The sequence below is a fragment of the Pogoniulus pusillus genome, chromosome 5 (genome assembly GCF_015220805.1).
Source record: "Pogoniulus pusillus isolate bPogPus1 chromosome 5, bPogPus1.pri, whole genome shotgun sequence".
NCBI lineage: Eukaryota > Metazoa > Chordata > Aves > Piciformes > Lybiidae > Pogoniulus > Pogoniulus pusillus.
The window spans coordinates 33,114,618-33,133,719 of NC_087268.1; the positions used below are offsets into that span (position 1 = coordinate 33,114,618).

General features: G+C 42.3%; 1 protein-coding gene across 1 annotated transcript in view; it reads right to left on the bottom strand.

Moving 5' to 3' along the window:
* Nucleotides 1-19,102, bottom strand: part of COL4A2 (collagen type IV alpha 2 chain) — a 164,089-nt gene that overhangs the window by 102,889 nt on the left and 42,098 nt on the right. The window contains exon 4 of the mRNA XM_064143763.1: nt 15,231-15,311. Coding sequence (XP_063999833.1) covers nt 15,231-15,311 — 81 coding nt within the window. The remainder of the gene's footprint in view (nt 1-15,230; nt 15,312-19,102) is intronic.

Below are 19,102 nucleotides of genomic sequence, written 5' to 3' on the forward strand. Positions count from 1 at the left end.
AAATAATACAGGCATACCCAAGTCCTAATTAAACTGGATAGGAAGACACAGTTGGCCGCTGTACCCTAAATGGAGTGAAGCAGTGTGCATACCTGGGGAGAACAGTGATCACAAGAACCTTCTTTTTTGCTCTTACATTGGTAGTATGCCTTGCCAACAACCCTAGTGCCAAGTAACAGATTCCTAAGGATTCTGACAGAATATAATATTTTCATAGAATAATTTTAGATTGTGGGAGAAAAAATGCTGCATGGATGTTTTATTTGTTTGGGCTTGCAGATCATTCATTGTCTAGAGATGTTCTCCATGCCTAAAACACAGATTTCTATCCTTCAGGACCTTTGCTCTACATGCTCCCAAAGCAAATAACTAAATGCAAGATATTTTAGTGTTTGTCACCATTTTCCAGATCAGTGTAATGGAACTAGTTACAGATACATCTACAGCCCTGTTCATTATGCAAAGATGCTGAAAATCTTATGTACCAACTGAGGCAAATAAGGAACATTTTTCTTCTCTTAAGTGTCAGAAAGAAAATGCTGAGAACAGGCTCAGTCTGCCTCTGCAGATGCTGTTCTTGATGACAGCCTGCTCATTCCCACATTCCTGGTCTCTCCAGGTCAGACTCAAAGGATTCCACTAATAGTTTGGTACTTAACAAAGCAGTCAAAAAGAAAATGGGTCAATGTTACTTGCTCCCATGTGACAAAAATACAGAAAATAGAAACAAGCACCATTTGAGAAACTTGTAAAGCCTCAGATACATGTCATGAGAAATCATTTACAATCTCTAGAGTCTAATTTAAGTGCTAAGAGATGACCTGGATTATTCCCCTCGGATGCCTGTGTGAGCTACCCAGTTACAGAGCAAAGGCTATCACCCACCCTCTGGATGTTCTTTAAATTTCTGCTCACAGTAAGCAGAAATTGCAAAACTTGGCCAAAAGCACAAAAGATATTGTTGCACAGTAGTTGCAGTGTCTGACTGTAAGAAGCCAAAGCCCAAAGATCTAATCAAACAGGCAGTATATTTGTACTAAAACAATCCTGACAGCACGTTTCATTTTCATAATGAAGTGTAAGTCATATGTGAAAACCAAACAAAAACACCAATGATGCATGAGAAAGTACTGTGCTGTGCAGACATTATTAACCAGAATGAGTTGGAAAGATTAGAAACGATCAGATAGGCATGAAATTGCTTAACTGCAATTTCCTAAATAAGGTAGAATACACTTTCAGTATTTGGTCTTCATAGGAAGACAGGGGGAAAAGTGTTTAAGCAAAAAAGGTATGGTAATGTTTTTGAGTGGTTAGGAATTACATCCAAAGGTTTTGTATCCCAGCATCAGCTATTGTGACCAATTCCACACTACTCCCCTCCAACCTGTTCTATTATTCTTTGCCTCAATTTTCAATAGTAAGGCAGGTTGTCCTCAGGACAGCTGGTATCCTGAGCTGGTAGGTGGGGTCAGGGAACAGAACAGCCCCCCTCTGTAATCCAGGAGGAAGTAGTTAGGGACCTGTTGGCCTCTTGGATCCTCACAAGTCTAGGGCACCAGATGGGATCCATCCTAGGGTGATGAAAGAGCTGGCAGATGAGCTGGCCAAGCCACTCTCCATCATTTATCAACAGTCCTGGCTCACTGGAGAGGTCCATGAAGACTGGAAGCTGGCCAATGTGGTTCCCATCCACAGGAAGGGTAGGAAGGAGGACTCAGGAAATTACAGACCTGTCAGCCTGACCTCAGTGCCATGCAAGAGAATGGAATGGATTGTCCTGAGTGCAATCACAGGGCACCTGCATCATGGCCAGAAGATAAGACCCAGACAGCATGGATTTAGGAGGGGCAGGTCCTCCTTGACCAACCTGATCTCTTTTTATGACCAGGTGACCTGTCTGGTGGATATGGGGAAGGATGTGGATGTAGGCTACCTGGACTTCAGCAAGGCCTTTGACACCATCTGCCATAGCAAACTCTTGGCCAAGCTGGCAGCCCGTGGCTTGGACAGGAGCACTCTGTGCTAGGTTAAGAACTAGCTGGATGGCCAGGCCCAGAGAGTGGTGGTGAATGGTGCCACATCCAGTTGGCACCCAGTCATGAGTTGTGTCCCCCAGGGATCAGTGCTGGGCTCAGCCCTGTTTAATATCTTCACTGATGATCTGGATGAGGAGATTGAGTCCAGCATCAGTACATTTGCAGACGACACCAAGTTGGGAGAATGTGTTGATCTGTTAGAGGGCAGGAGGGCTCTGCAGAGGGACCTGGACAGATGGGCACAGTCCAATGTCATTAGTTTTAACGAGGTCAAGAGCCAGATTCTGCACTTTGGCCACAACAACCCCGCACAGTACTACAGGCTAGGGAGAGAAGCCAGGCAAAGAAGGACTTGGAGGTACTGGTTGGCAGCTGACTGAACATGAGCCCGCAGTGTTCCCAGGTGGCCAAGAAGGCCGATGGTATTGTGGCCTGTATCAGGAATAGTGTGGCCAGCAGGAGCAGAGAAGTCATTCTGCGCCTCTACTCAACACTGGTTAGGCCACTCCTTGAGTACTGTGCCCAGTTCTGGATGCCTCAATTTAAGAAAGATGTTGAGGTGCTTGAATGCATCCAGAGAAGGGCAACGTGGCTGGTGAGGTGGCTGCAGTACAAGCCCTATGAGGAGAGGCTGAGAGAGCTGGGATTGTTCAGCCTGGAGAAGAGGAGGCTCAAGGGAGACCTTATTGCTGTCTACAACTACCTGAAAGGAGATTGTAGCCAGGCAGGGGATGGTCTCTTCTCCCAGGCATCCAATGACAGAACAAGAGGGGACAGCCTCAAGCTGTGCCAGGGCAGGTTTAGGCTGGATGTTAGGAAGAAGTCCTTCACAGAAAGAGTGATTGGCCATTGGAATGGGCTGCCCAGGGAGATGGTGGAGTCACCATCCCTGGAGGTGTTTAAAAGGAGGCTGGATGAGGCACTTAGTGTCATGCTTTAGTTAATTAGAAGAGTTAGGTGATAGGTTGGACTTGATGATTTCACAGGTCTTTTCCAATCTGATTAATTCTGTGATTCTGTGATTTCTTCACTACAGTTAAATTTTCTGTGGTTACATTTTAAGTTCTATTTTCCACAGCAACAAAATGGTTCTTGATACCTTACTGTGATTTCCCTTGCTTTTTTTTTCCCCTCCATTTTTGTTCATATTTGTGATACGCAGATGGCCAAGTACACTCTTCAAAATGCTGCCCTCAAAATAAATTCCTAAAATACCATGGAAATACCTTCTCAGTTTATTAGCAAGCTGCCATGAGACTTGTGGTCTTATTTGAGCATAACTTGTCCATAAATCAATGGAGTATAAATGGATGGATTACACAGGCAACGCAAAAGGCACCAAATGCTGTCATTTCAAACACAAGGGCTGAATCCACACTACAAATAAGAGTTAATCCAGCCTGTTTTCTTCAGCCATAATTTTGTTTAAACTACAACTGTGGTATTCATTTTGATTGATTACATTAATTCTTGATGTTTTTCCAAGACTAGTGAATTGTTCTCTTGTCACATCAGCAGAGGTTGCAAAGGTTTTTTATGTAACCTTGCAGGAGAAGTATCTGCACAGATCTAACCTAGGTCAATGGGCTCTGGATAGAAAGTGCAGTGTGTGTATGAACGCTGCATACCTGTACTTATTTTGCTGAATATAATGGATGCCAAACCAGGGAAGTTTTAAAAGGTCAAGTTGAAAATGGAAGTAACAAGGTGGATGTCTCCTTTTGACTGCCTTTGAGTCAAGCACCATTCTTTTTCTCCTGTACAGCTGATTTGAAAGGGGTTGAAGGAATTTTGCTTTCAGGGCTGAAGTAAAAGAAAGGAAGTGTGATTTGTTAGCATGGGATGGGCTTAGCAGTACTGTAGTTATGCAGAATACAAACACAGTTTTAAAAGGTTACTGATGGAATCAAACATTTAATATCTGACTGCTGCATGCCTGCCTGAAAAAAAAAATTAAAAAGAATAAAAAGGAGGGAAAAAAATTCAGCCAATGTGCACATTTTGTTTGGCTTGAAAGAAAGACTTCATCTGAGTTTATCTTTTAAACATTTTTTACAGTATTCTGAATGCTCATAAAAGAGAATGTGATTTTGGTGTGCAAATTTAATTGCATTCCTCCATGTACTGAAACAAAACACCCTGCCTTTTTCTTATGTATTTTGCATTTTATATTTTAAACAGACTCTGAGGAAAACCTTTCACTATCTGTTCCTAAATCTCAGATTTTATGTAGAATGCATACATGGAAGGAGATTTCATCACTACTTGCACATGGGAAAGTTATCTAACCTCCTTCCACCAGTTCAGAGATATCTGATGTTGATTAAACATGTATAAACAGAGCTAAAAAAGAGGAAACATGCATAGTTCACTCAGAGAAATGTCAAGACAAATGTACTAAAGAAGAGCAAGTAGAAACCAACATGAGTATCCAGCTATGTGACTGACTGAGAGTGTAGTTCAAGTTAAGCAATTTTTACTGAAGGACACATTAGGTCACAAACTGGGCATTAAGTTTTTTGACTGACTCAAATTCTATCAAGCAAACTTGTATCATGCCTGCCTTTGGTAGCCACCTAAAGATTATGGGCTTATTTACTGATAACACTCCATGGAGTTAAGCTTTAAGTCCAGGATTTAGACGCAGCGTTTTGAAAGCATAGCCAAGCATGCATTTGAAATTGTGTCCTCAAACGTGTGTAAAAGGAAACTGCAGTCTTGCATTCAAAAGCAGAATTTGGCTTTGCATCTCTTAAACACTTTTTAATGGTTATACATTCCTTTACCTGTCTTCTGCAGTCACTAGTAAGCTGCTTTCCATTATTACCTTGACTAGAGAAAAAAAAATGATTAAACCTTAATCTACCAGACTTGATTAAGAGAAAAATATTGATTAAATCTTAATGTACCAGACTTGATTAAAGTGTTGAAATAATGAAGAATGCCAGCTAGTTATGCATAATGCTCATTAGCATAACTGGTATCTTGCTGTCAAATCTGCCACCACCTCAAAAACCTCCCCTCTGAGAGCAGCTCTTCTTCCTGAAAGGTTTCAAAGACTTAACCTTGGCCTGTGAAGCAATGTGAAATTTTGAAGCATCTTTTTTTGGCACTTCATTCTAGTGCAGAATACGACAATACTTCAGAAGGTGTATGATCAAGCTCACTCCCCAAGGTTTGCGTGTGGCGATTCCTGGAGAGCAAATGGAAATTGTTTTAAACCTTTTCTGTCTCAGCAAGGTAAGAACAAAAAGAGAAAGACAAGCAAGGGCAGGCCACTGCAAAGCATGTAAGCTTTATGTATTTCTGCCTTGTATGATCATTGGGCTTTCTTCTGGTAGTGGTTTCACATTTGGGTGTTTGCTGAGTTGAAGGATCGCTGGGTGGTGTATTAACTGGCAAGGTGGCTCCTTGACCCCTACAATAGATGATCTTGCACAACAGAGGAGCTTGCATTAGCCTATACAGAGAGGCTTAGGTGAGCTTGCCATCTCACCATGACTCCTAGGCACATGTCAGTTAGGCCAGATCTTTTTTTGCTACAGAGCTTAACATGAGTGGAGCACCTCTCAAAAGAGAAGCCATCCTAAAATAAAATGTCAAAAACTATCACAGTGTAAGCTCAGGATGCAGACAGAATCTGAGCAACAGAGCAGCAACAGTCTCTGTTTTTGCTGACCAAGGAGGCAGGTTTTGTGTCTGCAGCTCCTAGTCATACCAAAAGTCCTGAATTTGTTCTCTAGAGACAAGAGTGTCTGAGCTGAAGAGAAAGTAAGGCCTTCCAGAATGTGGTGGAGCAGTCCTATCTTTGTTGTGGCCACCTTCAAATGGCCACCTCCACATGACCACCATCAAAAATCCCCCTCCATGTAAACATGCATGCAGAGGATATCAGTTGGAGGGAAGGTGGATAAACAGCTTAGAATAAGAAGTCAAATCTCTGAAAAACTCTAACATGCAGCTAACTGACATGAGTATGCTCCCAGAGCAGAGGAAATCTCCCAGGAGAGGACAAAACAGGTGATAGTAATGAGAGATTGGATTATTTGAAACACATAGCTGGGTTTGAAACAGCTGAGAGGACTGAAGAACCTGCTGAATGCAAAGGCAGCAGAGCCCATGAGATGTCCAGGTAGTTATTTTGTCTGTTAGAAGAGAGAAAACAGTGATCACAATCTATGTTATGCCACTTATGTGGAAAAGTAGAGCAGGAATGTCCTAGAGATTTAAATCTAGGATGCTCTGCAAGAGACTGCAATCCTTGCCAACTCCTTGGAATAAACCTGCACAGGAGGAATGGGTTGGACTGCAGTCAGGATGGAACTAGGTTGCTATTAGTGGAAATTAAAAAGTTCATGAGGCAATAAACTAGAAACAGGGGGAAGACTGACAAACCATGGTGGAGCACCTGGTTCAGACTGAAGTAATCTAGCAAGGGGACACAGCTAATGCTCAACACATTCCTGAAGAGGCAAGTGAGAAAATGAGTACCATAAATGCCAAAAATGAGGAAGGCAAATAACACCATTTACAATCCCACTTGACTGGTGCTTGCAACAGGGAAAGGGCAAATTTGGTAAATGCTTCCACAGCAATGTCAGAGGTCTGAAAAACAGGATTATGGAATCATAGTGCTTAGCAACAAATGATAAGCCTGGTGTAACAGGTGTCTCATGCTGGTGAAAGGAGGATAACCAGGGGTATACAGAATTGTCAGGCTGTCTACAGGAATGACAGAAAACATGCTACAGTCAGAGCAGTGGCACAGTATGTGAAGGCTAAAACCAAAGTGTAACTGAAAAAATATACTGGGGGCAGAGGAGAGGATCAGGGAATCCTTGTGGATGGAAATAACAAAAAGGCAGGGCTTGGTTTGTACTTAAGACTCCTCTGTGAAAGATGCAGATCATGACATTTGAGAATTCAACTAGTTGAGAGTTGTTCCTGCTCATGGAAGGGAGGCTGGAGTAGATGATCTCTAAGGTCCCTTCCTACCTAAGCCAGTTTATGAAGTTGCAAGAATAGCCCAGATAGTAACACCAGCAATACACTGTCAGGCACAGTGCCTCATCCAAATGAGATAAGGAGGTAAAATCTTTGGACACAGTAGCTGGCTGGTTCTCAGCTTGGTGAGCCCTGTGACCTGCAAGAAAGGACACTGCTCTGTGTTAAGTCTTGAGTGCTGCATAGCACCTGATTTAAGAGATACCAGTATGAGAACTGCTCTGTAACAGCTTCGCAACATAACTGGATTTAATGCTGTGGTGGAATGGAATAAGCCAAATGAATGCATCACACAGATAGTCAATTTCAAGAGGGGGAAATACATAAAAAACACAAAAATAGATGAAAACCTAAAAAAGCAGTCAAAAAGGCAAGAAGCCTAAATCAAACTGGAGGCTTTAAAAAATACTGTATTAAAAGTCCTGGTAAACTACTTCTCATATATCAAAAAGGAAGTAAAACAGTGCAATAAAACCCCTGAATAGCTCATAAAAGAAGCTTAAGGGGCTATGGTAGGCAAAAAGGTTAGAGTTTAAAAAATAAACACTGAAATGAATAGGAAAAAAACATTTTTAAAACCAGTTAAAAAAGCAAATGGCAGCTAGGATGGCTAAAAAAGAACAGGAATATTGTGCATAAAATCATCAAGATGATAGCAAAAAGTTGTTTAAAGGAAAGCAAGAAGCCATTTGGGAAATAAATAGCACTATCATGATGCCAAGGCTTTATAACTGACATGTGGGGACAGTAAGGCAATAGCAGAGAAACTTAATGAATCGTTTGCATAAGTTTTTACTGCTGAAGGTGTCTGAGATGGTCCTAAATCAAAGCTATTCTTTGAGCCAGATGAATTTCAGGTAAATATAAAGGAGTTAGTAGCTAAAACAGATATGGCAGGTGTTATTAAGTGACCAGGAGTGTGTAACATTCACTTGGGAATTTTGAAGAAACTAAAGTATGAAATTATAGCACTTCTGGACAAGGTCCATAACCCATCGTTAAAACTGCCACTGTACCAGCAGAAAGGGACCTGGGGGTACTGGTAGATAGCAGGCTGAAGATGAGGCAGCAGTGTGCCCAGGTGGCCAAGAGAGCCAATGGCATCCTGGCCTGCATCAGGAACAGTGTGGCCAGTAGGACAAGGGAGGTTATTCTTCCCCTGTACTCAGCACTGGTCAGGCCACACCTTGAGTCCTGTGTCCAGTTCTGGGCTCCTCAATTCAAGAGAGATGATGAGGTGCTGGAACGTGTCCAGAGAAGGGTGACAAAGCTGCTGAGGGGCCTGGAACACAAATCCTATGAGGAGAGGCTGAGGGAGCTGGGGTTGTTTAGCCTGGAGAAGAGGAGGCTCAGGGGTGACCTCATTGCTGTCTACAACTACCTGAAGGGACATTGTAGCCAGGTGGGGGTTGGTCTCTTCTCCCAGGCAACCAGCAACAGAACAAGGGGACACAGTCTCAAGTTGTGCTGGGGTATGCACAGGCTGGATGTTAGGAGGAAGTGCTTCACAGAGAGAGTGATTGGCACTGGCACTATCCCTGGCGGTGTTCAAGAAAAGCCTGGATGAGGCACTTGGTGCCATGGTCTAGTTGACTGGCTAGGGCTGGGTGCTAGGTTGGACTGGATGAGCTTGGAGGTCTCTTCCAACCTGGTTGATTCTATGATTCTATGATTCTAATGGTACCAATCAAGCACGCTCACATGAAAAATAGGCTCAAGAAGAGATCCTGGGAACTGTGGTCCAGTTTGCCTGACTTTTCTTCTTGGCCAGGAAGTACAATAATCCTTGTATCAAGGAATACAATAACTGAGCACAAGGATAAAGCAGGTCCTAGTGACCATAATATATATGGACATTCAAAATGGCTTTGACAAAGTACTTGACCAGCACTTTTTAAAATAAATTCCTCTGGGGATGGAAGAGAAATGCTTTCTTTCTGAAGGCTGTTACAGCATAAGATGAAAAGAATAGTGTCTAATGGTCAGATTTTAAAATGGAGATGCGATGGAGTCCTCTCTCGGGCAGGTGTACTAGAAATGGTTTAGTGAAGACTTCAACAATGAGCTAGAAAAAGGACTGAACCATGAAACATGCTATTCTGTAGATGATTCTAATCTCTCTCGTGTTGTTAAATGCTATGCTGGTGATGGAGGATGAGGAGAATTGGTGATCTCCTATGTTGGCTGATTTAGAAGGACCTCACCAAAGTGGGTGGGCAGAGAGGCTTCAGTGCTGGGGAGCATAAGGAATGGCACTGAGAAGAAAATAAAGGGTGTCATAGGGAGGTGGTGGAGTCATCGTCCCTGGAGGTGTTCAAGAAAAGACTGGATGAGGCATTTAGTGCCATGGTCTAGATGACTGGATAGGGCTGGGTGCTAGGTTGGACTGGATGAGCTTGGAGGTCTTTTCCAACTTGGTTGATTCTATGATTCTATGTTGCTAAGACCTTGATGCATCCATAATCTTGTGTGCTGTGCACAGTATGATCTCCCACAGAAAGAAAAGAATAAAAGGGCTAAGGGTTGGAGTGCTGCCTTCAAAAGAGAACCTAAAAAGACTGAAACTTTTCCTTTGGACAGGAGAAAGCTGAGAGGGAACATGTGAGTGTGAGTTTTCTAAAATTAGGAAAGTAGTGAAGAAGGCAAACACAAAACTGCTCCTTTTCAGATCCTACAAGACTAGAAACGGAGTGTACCTGATGAAGTAACAAGAAATAGGGCAAGAGGAAATTACCTCAAGTTGTGCCAGGGGAGGTTTAAATTGGTTATTAGGAAAAAAATTCTTCACCAAAAGGACTGTCAAGAATCAAAATTGGCTGCCCAGGAAAGCAATTGAGTCATCATTCCTGGAGGTATTTAAAAGATGTGTAGATGAGGCACTTAAGGACATGGTTTAAGGGTGGATTTGGCAGTGGTAGGCTAATAGCTGGAATTGATGATCTTAAGAGTCTTTTCCAAACTAAAACAATTCTATGATTCCATACAGCAGAAGCAGACTGGGCTTGAACAGGTCAGACAGGGATTTTGCACCATTTTAGTAGTAAATGTCTTGGCAGCACAGAGACTTGTGAAGACTCAGTTACCACAGCTTGAAAGAAGAATTAGACAAATTCAGGGATAAACACAGACACTGAATTAACAACTAAGTACATCAAATCTCTAACAATGGAACATTTCAGTGGAAATGGACTGTGGAAAGCTGTCAGACCTCTGTGCTCCCTCTCAATTGCATTTCCTGCTGTCAGTGTTGGGCACAGAGTAGTGGGCTAGATGAACTACTGGACTAATTTAGAAAGGCACTTCCTATGTTCTGTTTTGTAAAAATAGAGTAAAATATCAGAGTTCATCAGCTAGATCAACTTACATTAACCAACAGTCACAAAGAAACTACTGCCATTTTACTTGCTTAGAAGCCAGGTAATTGTGGTGCTTACAATTGCACTACCAGTTAATAAAATGATTTTATTTGATTTAAACATTTCTCCATGACAGACAAATGGAACTGACTTTAGACTCTATTGCTGTGTTGTATTATGTTGACTTTTTTAATAATAAAGAAAACCATCTTCTAGAGATGTATGTTAAATGTATGTTAAATTTGTATGTTAAAATGTAATCATGTGTGGAAAATGCTTGTAAGAAAAAAAACCACACACTAGTATAGCACCAAAAAGCAGACAGAAGTGATTATAAGTGAATTGGTAATAGCTTACCCTCAGTCACCACATTAGCAAAAGCAATATAACAGGTATCTGTAAAGGAGTTATAGTGAACTGTCATGTCAGCCTTGGTTAAAATGAAATGTTTAGGCATTCCCCCAAAAAATGGTCTGTATAGGGGGACATGAAGCTGTCTTTTAATTTCATAGTTTCCTTTATTCCATGCGGAAATGATGTCTAAATGGCTTGAGCACCTTTAGATGCTTGATTCAGACAGAAGGTACAAAGTGGAATTTCAATAGAGTGCATTTTCTCACTCTACAGAAAGATCAAAAATTTCCACTTTCTACAAAGCCTTCTGAATTGATAGTGAAGTGAGGTTGATTATAAACCTCAGTAAGTCAACCAGTTGGCCATTGTACTGAAAGGAGTTGTTGTTTCCTACATAAGTACATTAATGTTTAACCAATTTTAAAGGTGCATATATTGTACTCTGCCCAAAGGTGTGGGGTTTTCTAGGGGTTGCAATAAAAAAAAAATAAAGGAAAAAAAAGAAAGTAAATAGAAGTTTTTTATGTATTTTTCCTTTAGTCTGGAGTTTCATTCAAACCAGAATTTCAGTACTGTCTCAATACTTTCTTTTTCTGCTTTCTGTCTTAACCAGGCACCTAGGTACCCCTTACAGTATTTTCTCCACATCCAGCTTAGGGAGAGGATGTATGTATTACCTTAGGAAAACAACTTAGAAGACCTTGTCTTAGAAAAAGATGAGAAGATGAGTCTGTCTCATCTTAGGGAGAAGATGAATCTGTTGCCTTTCCTTTCCCTTTTCGCCCTGTGCACTCCACCAAGGCTTATACTGTGGTTTCTCTTCATATAGATTTGGACACACCTGAAGGAGCTTTGATTCTCACTGTAACTTTTTGCCAGCAGTGAGAAGGGAATATGAGGGCATGGCCCAAGCTTGTCTCCTGTAGCCCCAGCTCCAACCACCTGCCTAATGGCAAGGTACAGTTAGATAGTCTGGATGCTCATATTCAGCAAACAGTAAATAGCCAGCTAGGTTGATGTAAAATAACTAAAGTGCAGTGAAAAAGAAGAAACAGTAGAATGTTGCTAGGCACTAACAAAAACCTAGCTTAGGGAGTAAGTTTCTTTTTTCTGTCTGAAGTTGTTAATTTGAAAGCATGACAGGAGGTGGGAACTTCAAGAGGATCATGTGTGGTCCAAGAAAGACATTCCTTTAAATAAACTTCTACAAGTAATAGATCAGCATTTGCTACAAATTGCCAGTGTGGTTATCAGCAATGTCTTGTGGTTCTCCTAATGTTTGAATTCTATTTGTTCTACTCCTTGGAACGAGGTAGAAAGAGCCTTTCACAAGCGTCCTGGGAGCAGTTCTAATTAGAGGAGGGAGGGTTGCAGGTTAGCTGCTGCCTTTGCCCACGTACAGCAGCTCCCCCACCACTACAGCAGACAAACGAAGCTTCTGCTGTTTCATTTTCCTGTCCCAGTTGGATTTCATCAAGCAGTGTCTGAACACAGGGAAAGCTTCAAGGCTCAGCACAGCCAAAAAAAAAAAAAAAAGAGTGGAGAAAAAATTAAAACCATGCATCTTTTTCCAGAAGGCCTGCTAAGTACCTGCACTAGTTTATGCTAGGTGGCCTTTTGTCCCTAGAAACTGTTTGGAACATGGTTCAACTTTCCTGTACTTTCATGCCCAGCTTCATCAGTCCTGAACCAAAAGCAGTATAGATGGAGGCATAGTTTCCAGCTGTCCTGCATCTGGAGACCTGGCACAGATTATCAAAGCCTGGCTGTATTCTCACATAGAATCATAGAGTCAACCAGGTTGGAAGAGACTTCCAAGATCATCCAGTCCAACCTAGCACCCAGCCCTAGCCAGTCAACTAGACCATGGCACTAAGTGCCTCATCCAGGCTTTTCTTGAACACCTCCAGGGACGGTGACTCCACCACCTCCGTGGGCAACACATTCCAAAGGCAAATCACTCTCTCTGTAAAGAACTTCCTAAAATCCAGCCTATACCTCCACCTAGACAGTGCCTCTGCCTCTAGTACAGAGCCCACCAGAAGACATCAGTGGGCACACTCATCAAAAAATGTTTCTTTCAAAAACAAAAGCCACTGCACTAAGAGAACAAATAAAGACTTAAGACTGTAACTGATGCAATGACAGAAAATGAAGTAGAAGCATGTATAAATAAAAAGTAGGCATTCTTCAGAGTTCTTCTACTTCCAGAGTTTGCCACTTTATTTACCATTCCAACACATTCACTTCATTCAACAGCTTCTGATATGCATTCAGAAGCAGTAATCCAAAGACAGGGCTTTTTTTATCCGCCCCTGGTTTTGAGAGGCAGGTCTTTTCAGGGGATGGCTGGGCTCACAGGTGTCTACAGACCCTTGCAGTGCTACTCCCACCTGAGCTGCAAATGCCCTGCCCACAAATGACGGGCCTGTTGTCCTGTAATGAAAAGTCACTGCAGAAGCAGGCAGTGACAGACTGCTTCGGGCACTCTTGCAAGTGCAAACACGCAATATGTCTATTGTGCATGTAATGAGTCACCTGGAACAGAAAATGTGTGTCGTGCCAGATTATACAGAGGTTTTGTGAAAATAAATATTCCCATTGAGGATTAGCATGAGACCAGAAGCTACGTCCAATCTGGCTAGCCTCTAAAGATCAACCTTGTTCCTTAAACTAGATGTTTAATAGAGCTTGTGATATCTGAAGAGAGCAGCAGACAAAAAAATGCATGCAGTGTATGCTGACTCAGAATGAGGTGTATCATTTCAGGGAGTTCAAATGGAGTTTTTGAAGAGTTATACAATTCTTTACATCACTTTTCCCAAAACTCCTTCACATTGTGCAACTAACCACGAGTAACAAAACACAATTTATGCTTTGTAACTTTCCTTTTTTCTCTCTCTTTCTTTTTTTTTTTTCCCATGCCTATTTAAAGGGAGGCCAGTGTGATTAGTTACTGGGCTTACTTACTTTCCTGAGATAAATCAAAGACTGAGGGCAACAAGCAAGTGCACAAAATTTGCCCTTATCTCCCAATCTAGACACTAAGCAACTCACAGGTAGCTCCTTGTCAGTGGCACTTGACTGGTTCTCTACTCTGGTAATTTTAACACTTCCAGCATTTATAACCTATGCCATTACTTCTCTTTAGCCATGTCTTTTCATGAATTCTAATGGGGAACAAGTACACTTATGCTTTGCTTTTAGAACAAAAATAAAAGAGTTACTGTAAAAAGACACAGAAATGTGATACTTGAAACCGTTTCATACAACACTGGTTTTGAATTACAGTGCCCTTGTAGGGAAGTGGCAGAAGGCACTCATCAAACTTCATGTACTACTGGATGATGAGGATAAGGCAGGAACAGCTGGAGAGAGCCCCACCAGAAGTTGTGACTCTGGGGAGGGCTTGTTTGTCCTCAGCTTCAACAGTTTGCCATTAGGTTGTTATAATGGAAAGCAGACCATAAATGGATCATGGTCAGGGGATGGGAGGATAACCATTACAGTCCTCATGGCACGGTAACCCCAGGATCATCTGACTTCCACAGAGACATCAGGACTTCTGCTGTAAACAAGAGTGTTCTTTGCCTCCCACCTACACTGTGACTTTCCTACCACCTCTTCCTCTGTTCAGACGTGGAGTCAAGCTTGAGGAATGCAATGGGAATGGGAACTGACAGCCTGCTGTGTGGAGGGAAGGCAGAGAACTGTAATATCTTATGAGGACTGTGATAGCAGAGTGAGCATATGACCTGCCACCACATCTCTTGCCTAACCTATTCTTAGAGATGGCTGGATGGAAATGACTGAGTCACTGTCTCAGCTGCAGAAGACGAAGCTGTACAGAAGGTGCCTGCCAGACAGGGCTCCAAGCCATGCAGGACAGGAACTGCCCTATTTCTCACAGCTCTTTGTGGCAGGTGGCTAATCCTCTCCACCCTATTTCCTTTCCTTTGCCTCATTCCTTGCTATTCCTCAAAACAAAGAACAAACTATTAGCAACAATATAACCCTAGAAGTACCAAGCAGTTCCCTTCTAACAGGGATTTCAGGTATTGCAGGCCTGGCCCCCTTTGGCTTTAATGGAATTCACATGTATGGGGTATCTTTTAATCAGAGTTTGTTGGAAAGAGTTCAAGAATGTTACTGAGTGATTTTGCCTATATTCATTTAGGACTGTGACATAATTCAACTATGTTCTAGCACACAGCATCCCTAAAACTCTTATCCGATCATCTTGTCATGGCTGTTAGGTACATTGGCCCCGATCTTTGAGAGAAGAATCTGTTCTATTTTATAACAAAGTATTTCTCCAAGTCTACAAGCTCTTTAGAATGTAAGATGAAAAAAACCCCACCTTTTTCCTGAAAGAAAAATACTTGAATATTCTTAGTAGTCTGATGAAAATCCACCTACAGCAAACAGCATTGAACCGGTACCACCAAGAATGTTTAGTAGGACAAATGTTACTTACACGGCTTCCTTTTTCAGGAAAACACTGACAGCCTCCACTGCAGTCTCTGCCTCCACATGGTCCTGTGTATTTCTTTCCACCCTGCAAATCAGAATACACATAAAACGAAAGTTAAAAGATACCAGCTACAATACCTGGTGCAGCACAATAAACTTGGATCAGCAGATTTGTTTGGAACTTGCTCACACTAAAGCCATAATCAGATCTGAGATTTTTCAGTTGAAACCTCTTTAAGCTACGCTTAGAAGCAGTCATGAGTGGTTTTCCAGTTCTTAGAGATCAGCATCAATAAATACAATGTTACTCTATTAATTTCCCTCCACATATTAAAAACATTGCACCTCCATGCTGAGCAGTCTCTCACCCATCTTTTTGACACATGCAACAGCTATCATATTGCAGAAGCACAGCTGCTTGGATTCTTCGGGGACGTGGACTAAGCCCTAGGTCACAATGAAACACATCCTTCTATGCATACCCTAAATCGTTGTTACATTTTGAAATACTTATGGGTGGACATAAAGGAAGACAGGTATCATGTTCAAAATCATAAGCCAAACTCCTGTCCTCTCCTTTTCAATGCCTGCCTACTCTGAAGGCACCTAAAATTTGCTAACCACCAACCACCGTGACCAGGAAGTCAGACCTAGAGTAGGTAGACAGTTGCAGCTACATCTCTCCAGCCTGTTCAGAACCACCTTGGTCTGAGCTGCAAATACAAGGATCACAAAATATGCATCACTTCATGCAAATACTTGGATGGACATCAACAGGCTGGCCAGCTCAGATTACACCTAGCACACACTGCCAGCACGAAATGCAGCAGCCACAGGCACTCTTGTCCAGAAACATGAACAGCAGAGATGCTGTGCGTGCTGTAGTGTGACTTCTGTAACTGTAACTTAATAATTAGGAATACTGTGAAGAATAGCCTGTGGTCCACCTAAGCTCAGGATACTGAATCCCTGAAAGTGCCCCAGCAGCCTAGTAAGTAAGCTGGGAAAAGAGGAGGAGATTTCTTATCACTATTTTGGAACATGGTTTCCCCTGCAGCAAATAATTAGCAGAGTTAGAAGAAAAACAGGCAGGACTGAAGTCTAGTGGCTACTTAAAGGACACCTTGGAGTCACAGCCCTTACTCAGGGTGGCTGCTTATTTTCATATGCACCACTCCTTAGATAAAATCTCAAGGCACTGCAGCTGTAAGGTAGAGTCAGGCTCCATGTCACTTGCTCCCCTCCTGGCTCTAAGAACTCTGAATGCTCAGTTGTGCAGCAGCAGGAATGAATGGTCCCTTCGCCCCCTCTGCCTCCTTCATAGCTTGGAAAAGAGGTGACAGAGGTATAAAGAAGTCCCCAAAACCAAGATGGATGCTCTGAACTGCTACGCTGTTGCTTAAATAGGCAGTAGATGCCCCTAGCCCTAAATAAAGGAACTAAAAAGAGAGGAACCAACACTGCCATGCTTAGTATTTTTCATGTAGCTCTAAACAATCCCCTGCTCAGCACCTGAGGTTGCTGGATCACACTTCTCAGGTATCCACTTCTTCCATCACACTACCAAGCACCCAAAAGCATAGCTTCAGCCTTTAGATTCCCCCTTGGGATCCAAATGAATAAAAGCTTTGGAGCAGGTACCTGGCATTATCTAAATACTCCTTTGGTCATATTCATATAACAGGCTCTCAATTTTATGACAAGCAGTTCCCAAAACATGTTCTTATGCTTATCATGAGAGGGTTCATATTTTTAAATACTAAAATACTTTTGTTTCACCTTCATATTTAATTCTAAAATTCAATGAAAGAAGTAGGGTTTTATACTGATAAAAGAAATCCAGTGAGCTGAAACCACGGCCCTAAGCACTGAAAGGTCAGGTACTTGATTCACAAAATGAATTCATAGATGTAACAGTGTTCTATGCCATGTTGTGAACTCTGCTTCACGTTCATAGAATCATAGAATCAACCAGGTTGGAAGAGACCTCCAAGATCAGCCAGTCCAACCTAGCACCCAGCCCTAGCCAGTCAACTAGACCATGGCACTAAGTGCCTCAGCCAGGCTTTGCTTGAACACCTCCAGGGATGGTGACTCCACCACCTCCCTGGGCAGCCCATTCCAATGTCAATCACTCTCTCTGGCAAGAACTTCCTCCTAACATCCAGCCTGTACTTCCCCTGGCACAACTTGAGACTGTGTCTCCTTGTTCTATTGTGGGCTGCCTGGCAGAAGAGACCAACCCCCACCTGGCTACAACCTCCCTTCAGGTAGTTGTAGACAGCAATGAGGTCACCCCTGAGCCCCCTCTTCTCCAGGCTAAACAACCCCAGCTCCCTTAGATTCTCCTCACACAGCTGTGTTCCAGGCCCCTTACCTGCTTCATCATCCTTCTCTGGACATGTTCCAGTATCTGAACATCTTTGTTCAATTGAGGAGCCCAGAACTGGACACAGTACTCAAGGTGTGGCCTGACCAGTGCTGAGCACAGGAGCAGAACAACCTCCGTTGACCTACTGGCCACACCTGCAGTGTTAAATACTTGGATGGCCACAAACTCACTATCTCCATGTTGCTTTTTCCCTTATGAACTTACCTGCAGATGCAATGAGCATCTCTTTCTCAGGTCCCTTCATTTCACAGAGTTTTCCTCACAATTATTTTTCAGAAATTAACAATAATTCTATTCAGTTTAATGGACACTGTGTAGATGCATGGCCTGTGTGAACACATTCTTCTGCAGGACACATCTTCATTGAGAAGTGTGCTAAGTAGTGCTGTAGAAGGCCTGTTTTACCTGGACCTATAAAGAACAGTATATCCCAGCCTAACAGGAACAGATTGACAGATGCAGTCATTTTATCATATGATTTTTCATGTGTGCTTACTGAGAAAACAAGAAGGAGAATAATAAGTTTATTTATTTCTTAATTAGCAGTGTTACTCTGAATTTGTTAAACTGTTGCTATGGAGAAAATAGGGCAGGAATCAGAACTATGGCAAATATTTGTCCCCTTGTGGGGAAAAAAAAAAAGCTTTTAATGCTTATTTCAACTGGAAGAAGTTCAAGGTCTATTGTTTGTGTACTATCTACCATCCAACATTTTAATGTGCATGCTGTAACAATACCAGCAGCTAATGTGGGGACACAATTGTTTTCTTCCACAATTTTAGGAAGCTTTTTTTTAATTATTATTATTTTTCTCATTTTACATCCTTTTATGCACATAAATTCTTCAGATAATGAAGAGAAAAATCTCAAAGATTCCCCAAAGGTAAGGAATATAATGGGAGAACATTTGAGACCAGCATTAATATATCTCTTCTGGATTATAGTTAGGCCCTCCCTAATGTCTAATTTCTACTTCATTTTTTTGACTTCTTATGGGATAACTTTTTAGTAAAATCTAGCATTTTCTACTTTATTACCTACCATAGAATCATAGAATCAACCAGGTTGGAAGAGACCTCCAAGATCATCCAGTCCAACCTAGCACCCAGCCCTAGCCAGTCAACTAGACCATGGCACTAAGTGCCTCATCCAGGCTTTGCTTGAACACCTCCAGGGACGGTGACTCCACCACCTCCCTGGGCAGCCCATTCCAATGCCAATCACTCTCTCTGGCAAGAACTTCCTCCTAACATCCAGCCTATACCTCCATCAGCACAACTTGAGACTGTGTCCCCTTGTTCTGTTGCTGGTTGCCTGGCAGAAGAGACCAACCCCCAACTGGCTACAGCCTCCCTTCAGGTAGTTGTAGACAGCAATGAGGTCCCTCCTGAGCCTCCTCTTCTCCAGGCTAAACACCCCCAGCTCCCTCAGCCTCTCCTCATAGGGTTTGTGTTCCAGGCCCCTCACCAGCTTTGTTGCCCTTC